The sequence below is a fragment of the Lactuca sativa genome, chromosome 9 (assembly GCF_002870075.4).
Source record: "Lactuca sativa cultivar Salinas chromosome 9, Lsat_Salinas_v11, whole genome shotgun sequence".
Classification (NCBI taxonomy): Eukaryota; Viridiplantae; Streptophyta; class Magnoliopsida; order Asterales; family Asteraceae; genus Lactuca; species Lactuca sativa.
Window position 1 is genome coordinate 158,644,398 of NC_056631.2, and position 7,428 is coordinate 158,651,825.

Genomic DNA, 7,428 nt, shown 5'->3' on the forward strand with positions numbered 1-7,428 from the left:
TGTTAACTATGATCATTGTGTGTGTTCAAGTCCTCACTTGACACTTAGCATCCTTTATCGATCCTACTATCGCATCACTTATTTCAGGTGAGTTCATACCCCTTAAACAACCTTTTAAATGCTTTTGCATGCTTTTAAATGCTTTTATGGGGGGGGGGGATACAAGTGAATGTCATAGTTATTATATCAATCACACGTGATTAATAACTATCATACATATGGATTTACTATACTTTCAAACCGTCTTATCAAACAAACTACTTTTAAATCGTTTTATAAACTAGCATTCAAGTCTTTATTGTTTATTGTTTCAAACCTTTTAAATGTATTACAAAAACCTCTTTTCAACTTATGTATTGCTAAAAACCATATATGTACACTTATGTAGTAGGTATATATTTATGTATTTGATAAGATGGCTGTGACTTCAGCTCCAACACCTTGTTTAGCAAAGGTGTATAAACACACATGGACACTCCAGACTACATTACTAGTAAACTATAATAGGTATAGTTTAGGAGATACTACTTACTATTTCCAGTTCAATTGGAACATACAAGAGTCATTTCATTCATGAGTCTATACAAATGTACTACATACTATATGAAGAGATACTATTACATACTATATGAATAGATACTATTACATACTATATGAAGAGATAATATTACATACTATATGAGTAGATACTATTATATACGTATGGGACTAACCATTCTACACCCAACTGTTAGCTACAGAGGGAACATGCACATCGACGGATGTCTACGGTTAATACCATTCGGCAAGTAATTCTGCCGTGTTTATCCTAGTACCAAAGGATAATATTCCAATGATTATATTATTTTCCCTTTTACTTTTATTGTGTGACACATTCACTTAAACGATGAGGTAGACTATATATTTAGATAATAATAGTTACATAGGGAAAAACCTTCATTCATACGGAGAAGCAAACCTCCAAAACTATCGGGTCTTGGTAGAAGACTACTTTTTATACTAGTAGGAAATATGAGATTTTCTAGGGTTTTCACACTTATACGAACTTTTTCATCAAACAGTTACAAGTCTTTTCCTTATAGTTTTACAAATCAAAGACACTAATATACTTATGAATTCACCAGCTTAAATGCTGATACTCGCTTTCAAAACAACTTGTATTCTCAGGTTATCAGTAGACAGGTACTGGTGACAGGTTTTTGAGAAGACGGAGCACAGACAAGACTCGTCTTTTACTTTTGATCATTCATTTTGGTGTCTATTACATTACGAAGAACACACATATATTAAAACATTATATATTTAATGCAATGGATGATGTTTGTTTACTTGTTTACTATTACTATGTTGTGATACTATACATGAAGTCCTCCGCCCCAGAACGTTTCCGCCGTTCTCGGTTTTGGGGTGTGACAACAACACTCTTCCCCAGTCCCCCATGTTATTATGTGACAATGTGGGAGCTACATTTCTATGCAAAAATCCAGTTATCAGCGCAAGATCGAAACACATTGCACTTGACTTCCATTTTGTTCGAGAACACGTTGAATCGGGACAGCTTCGCATCTCCCATGTCCTATCAATTGAACAGTTGGTTGATCTTTTTCCTTAAAGCACTGGGAAAAGATCATATAACTTTACTCAGAAACAAGCTGCAAGTCCTACCTGCCATTGCGTTTGCCGGGGGGGGTAATAACATGTGTGTATATTAGAAAGAGTAGAATGCGTCTTTAGATTTAGGCCCTGTTTGGTAGCCTCTTAATTGAAAAATTAAGAGGCAACCTCTTAATTTCTCAGATGTAGACTGTTTGGTTGGATATGAATTTATGCCTCTTAATTAAAAAGATGCCTCTTAAACTTTCAGATGTAAAAGCGTGTCTGGAAAAATAAATAGAACGTGCGTTCCTTTTTTTGCCCAAATCCTCCATATCCTTCCTCTACTCTTTCTTCTTCACAACGTCGCCTCTTGCTCCTTCTCATTAAAACTGCTATTATAACCCTCAGTCGTCCCAACCGGACATCGCCTCCGCCAGAGAGACCGGCATCGCCTCCGTCTGAAACGTCTCCGCCACTGTCGTCTTCGCCTCCACCTCCGATTGCTTCACCCTTCACCTCCCGGCATCTTATGCAGGTAACATTTTCTTTTTTTCTTGTTATGTAATTAAAGGAACTCAAGAGTACACCACTTTTGATTTTCTATAATTATAAATTCAACAATATCCCACTGATCAAGACATTGAAGCCCTAGATCGTTTATTTTGAAGTTCTAATAAATTCAGTTTATTTGTATTTTAATGGGAACTTGTTGTTTGTTTATTGCACTATATTTTTTATTTTACTTTAATGAACGACAGACATGGGTTTTTACTTATGATTGATACAATTTTTATTGAAGAGTGTAATGACTTAATTCTAAGTATTTGGATTTTTGTATTGATTTATTTGTGCCCTAAGTGATGTTTTTGTCTTATGGTTGCTATTTAAAATAAAAGGGAATGGAAATGTAACTATGTTGGAGATACATCTTGTGTTTGTCACACGGCTAGATTGTGCTGATAAGAGTGACAATTTAGGTTGTTTCTTGTTGAGAGTTGAAGAGTTGCTCAATGCTCAATGTAAGCCATAACAATTATTGTGGGTTTTGTCCAACTTGAAGAGTTGCTCAATGCTTAATATTGGTGTTATTTTTTTATTTTTGATGTTTTTATGAGTTTTGATGCTATTTTGGTGAAGTTGAAAAAAATACCTAAAAGGGAAACCATACATTTTTATCATTATATCATTGTGCTTTCTATTTATACCCAATTAGAATGCTAGAATTTATTATAGTTTTTAAAATACGATGTCTTAGTAAGGAAATGTTGGAAGTATACTGTTGTAATTGAAAGAAATGATAGAGAAGGGTAAAATGGTCATTTTTATTATTCAGCATAAAAATTCAGAGGTTCCAACCAAACAGCATGTTAAAATTCAGATCTTAAAAATTCAGGCCCTCTTAGAAATTCAGATCTCTTAAAAATTTAGATATTAAAAATTCAGATCCTGCCAAACAGCCCTTAGTCTCTATTGTTGTCTTAATAATATGGACTGTATTCACGTACCTGATTTTGTGCCTAGAATTAATCTTTACTTCCGTATTTATACTTCTACATGTTGACAAATATTAACATACAAAGAATTATTGTTCTCTCACTTACTTTAATCGCTAGAAGAAGACATTTACAGTTAGATTGGTAGTCCGAAATTACAGAGTTCAAAATTGTGTCCGAAATGTAGTATGATATTATTGGCATCGAAATGAACTTCAAAATGATATTTATAGGGGAGACCACAATACCGGGTTGGATCGTATACTTATTACCGTTTACAAAATACAAGTCCAAAATGACCTATTCCAGACTTTATAGTCATTTTCTAAAAAAATAAAAAAATTATGATTATCAAATCCCTATTCTAATAAAAAAATAGTTTTAATCTCATTTTGACATGTGTCATCCTATTAGGCCTCCTAATTAATATATATTTTATTTTTCGTTTGCCATGTATCACCCTATTAGTCTTCTAATTAATGCATGCCACTTTTCAACCTATTAATTCTCTATTTCAAATTTCAAAATTTAAATTTACCACTCTAATTACATTAAATTAATAACATTATAAATAAAATAAAATTAAATCAAATTGTAAGGTGATATAATTTCACGTGTTTATTTAAATTAACACTTATAATTTTTATAATTAAAAATATATCTATTAATTAATAATTTATTTAAAATAATTGATTAACAATTTTGAATTTTCACTATAAAAAGTTTAATTAATTTTGTAACCTTAGATCAACTTCTCTTGTTGGTATTGTTATTATAATAATAATAATTATTTTTATTTTTATTAGGCAAAAAATAGAGGATGGGTTCAAGGTTGAAAATTGAAACACCCCGTTAGTCGTGAAAACCTTTAAACCCAATCGACGGCAAAACCGCTCTTTCGTTCTTCGGCGAAATCAAAACTTCAATCGGAGAAAATAAGTTAGGGCTCTGGCGGCCATCAGAGATTCAACAACTGCAAATCAAATGGCATCATCTAGTAGCGGACTAACCTTCAAGCTTCACCCACTGGTGATCGTCAACATATCCGATCACCACACACGAGTCAAGTCCCAATCGCAACCACCCACCGCCAATGGTGGTGACGCCACCTCCGCCTCTTCCAGTTCTCCGGCACTTTCTTCACCTCGGGTGTTTGGTTGTGTCATTGGAGTTCAACGGGGACGAACCGTCGAGATCTTCAACAGCTTTGAACTTCTCTACGATCCATCCAACCATTCCCTCGACCGTACCTTCCTAGAGAAAAAACAGGAACTCTGTGAGTTTGCACCTCTATCTTTCGACGCATCTTCACACACTTACACATTTTTTCTTCCACAGACAATCGATTTCTAGGGTTTCCCTGACACTTTAGTTTATGTTAGGGTTTTTTGTTTTGCATAAGGCAGTCCATGTTATTGGTTTTCTTATACATTAATCAACATCTGGTTTTGTTTGTGGAACAGATAAGAAAGTATTTCCCAACTTCTACATCCTTGGATGGTATTCTACAGGCGCCGATGCAGAAGAATCAGATATGCACATACACAAAGCTGTGAGCACTGTTTTTTTAATCTAAACTTGTGAAACAGTATGACGTTTGATACATTTGTATATGCTTAAAGGTTTAATTATCAAATTGTTCAATGATCTTTCCTTACGAGGAGGATGTTTAACAAAACACTCTGGGAGTGAATTCATTAGTAAAAAGCTAATCTATTCATTAGTTCTTTTTCCCTATTTTGCATACAAAACTAAATAACTTTTTGTAATTTCGTTCTCTTAAAGTTGATTTTACACAGTATTAGTTATTAGCTGAATTGCAGATTGTATTCTGTTACACAAATTGGTTGAAAGTATCTTTGGTTTGTGAAATTGGATTATGGTTTTGTTCAATAAACTGTTCTTTAACATGATAATGATGATCATCTTGTTACAGTTGATGGATATCAATGAAAGCCCTGTGTATGTTCTTTTGAACCCTCTGATCAATCATGCTCAAAAGGATCTTCCAGTAAATATCTATGAGAGTGGTATGCAACCTAACATTAATGCTCTATAATCTTCTTCTTTTGTGTAATTATATCGATGAAATAATGATCACTGATACATAATTTTTGTTGTTTGATATGAATAATTTCTACTCTTCAAGAGTTGCATGTGATTGATGGGATTCCACAGCTTATTTTTGTACGCTCCAGCTACACTATAGAGGTAAATGTAAATCCTTGTTTTATTATTTTAATTATTTACGATTATACCCCTAACATTTATTATTGCTCCAGACAGTAGAAGCTGAAAGGATATCTGTTGACCATGTTGCTCACCTCAAACCATCTGATGGAGGTTCAGCTGCTACCCAATGTGAGAGTTTGGACATTTTTACCCTTTCATGATTGTGAATATGTTTCCATGTTTTATCAAAACTTTTGATCATTTTGTGTAGTGGCTGCTCACTTGACTGGCATTCATAGTGCTATAAAGATGCTCAATAGCAGAATCCGTGTGCTTCATCACTATCTGATTGCTATGCAAAAGGGTAATATTGTCCTAAATCATTAATTCACATACAAAATACACATAAAAAGGAAGACTTATAAGATTTTTTTTTTGTTTCTTTAAAATGCACAGGTGAAATCCCATATGAGAATTCTTTGCTAAGACAAGTCTCTAGTCTCTTGAGGAGATTACCAGCTATTGAATCTGAGAAATTTCAGGATGACTTCTTAATGGTAAAAATTCTTTAACTCTTTTTACAACTTTTTTATTTTTCAATTATCATTTAGTTGTCAAAGTCATTAAAAAAGATTGAAAAAGTTATATAGTTATAATTTTATATTTCATAAATGAAATGTCATTAAATATTTGAGTAAATTACACGAATTGTCCCTATGGTTTGGGGTAATTTGCACGCTTAGTCCCTAACTTATTTTTTTAACTTGGAAGGTCCCTACTGTTTGTTTTTGTTGCACGCTTGGTCCCTACAGTTTGCTTTTGTTACGCGCTTGGTCCCTATCTTACCTAAAAAGAATATTATTTAAATATGGAAAAATGGTGAGGTAGGTAAGGTAAGGTGAGGAGGTGGGGTTTGGGGGTGTGTTTATTTAAATAAATTAAAAAATCAAGGCCAAAATAGTCTTTTTAGGTAAGACAGGGACCAAGTGCGTAACAAAAACAAACAGTAGGGACCTTCCGAGTTAAAGTATTAAGTTAGGGACCAAACATGTAAATTACCCTAAACCATAGGGACCATTCGTGTAATTTACTCTAAATATTTAGTAAGTGGTCAATTAAAAAAGTCTGTTTTATGAATTATTTATGTGATTTGGAAGATTGAATATATGCAAAATAGTTTGAAGGAATTACTTATGTAATGATTATTTTATACATTATTTTGTAGGAATATAATGACACACTATTGATTAGTTATCTGGCAATGTTCACGGATTGCTCAAGGTATGGTTGTTTAAGGTTTTAGTTTTAGTTAATTTGCATTAAAAGTAATATTATTATTATATATTAAATTGACATTATTATTATTATTATTATATGTTTAATATGTTTGTTGCAGCACAATGAATGATGTGGTTGATAAAATCAACATTGCATATGATAGGCATAGTCGAAGGGGAGGACGTACTGCATTCATCTGAATACACTTTTGAGTTTTTTTTTTTATTTATTAAAAAAAAAAAGAGTTAAAATCGTATTGATTGCTTTTGTGAAAATTAAGAATCGTGGATCACAACCCTTTAAAAAGTGCATGCCATTGTTATTTTAGGTATAATTTTGTTATTGCGTTTGGTTGTAAAATTGCATGGAATTGGATTCCATCAAAATGCAAAGAAAGAAAGAAATACACTCTTTGATCGATTTCAAAAATCATTCTTAATTACCATCTTTTTTTCACTCATTAAAATTAGACCTTAAAACAATCATTAACCTTAGAATTTCAAATTTTTATTATTAAGAAGTTAAGTAATTTGTTGTATGTAGACGAATTTTATTTATGATTCATTTGTTTTTATAGTTAATGCCATAAAAGCCACAATGGTTCCCTGTAGATTAATGTCTAGTGATGGGAAGGTTGCGTGTGTTAGGAGACTATTTGTTTTTTTTTAGAAAACAACACGTCAAACGACACAGGCATCTTCTAGACAAAGATAAATAAATAAATATATAAGTTGAAAATTTTAGGTCGTGTTTTTCTGAAAAAAAAACTATTATATTTATATTTTTTGTTTGCTAAGTAAAAAATAAATAAAATTTTAGTAAAAGAATTCTATCAAAAATAAAATATTCTTTTTCATATAGGCCATAATACTTTTAAAATTATGATCAT

General features: G+C 32.2%; 1 protein-coding gene across 1 annotated transcript; it reads left to right on the top strand.

Moving 5' to 3' along the window:
- Positions 1 to 3,909: 3,909 nt before the first annotated feature.
- LOC111897992 (COP9 signalosome complex subunit 6a) lies at positions 3,910 to 6,884 on the top strand. The gene is made up of 9 exons (XM_023893944.3): positions 3,910 to 4,365; positions 4,553 to 4,641; positions 5,026 to 5,119; positions 5,239 to 5,300; positions 5,372 to 5,450; positions 5,533 to 5,625; positions 5,718 to 5,818; positions 6,487 to 6,542; positions 6,658 to 6,884. Exons 1-9 carry the CDS (start codon positions 4,074 to 4,076, stop codon positions 6,737 to 6,739), a joined length of 948 nt encoding a protein of 315 aa, XP_023749712.1. The 5' UTR covers positions 3,910 to 4,073; the 3' UTR covers positions 6,740 to 6,884.
- Positions 6,885 to 7,428: the final 544 nt, after the last annotated feature.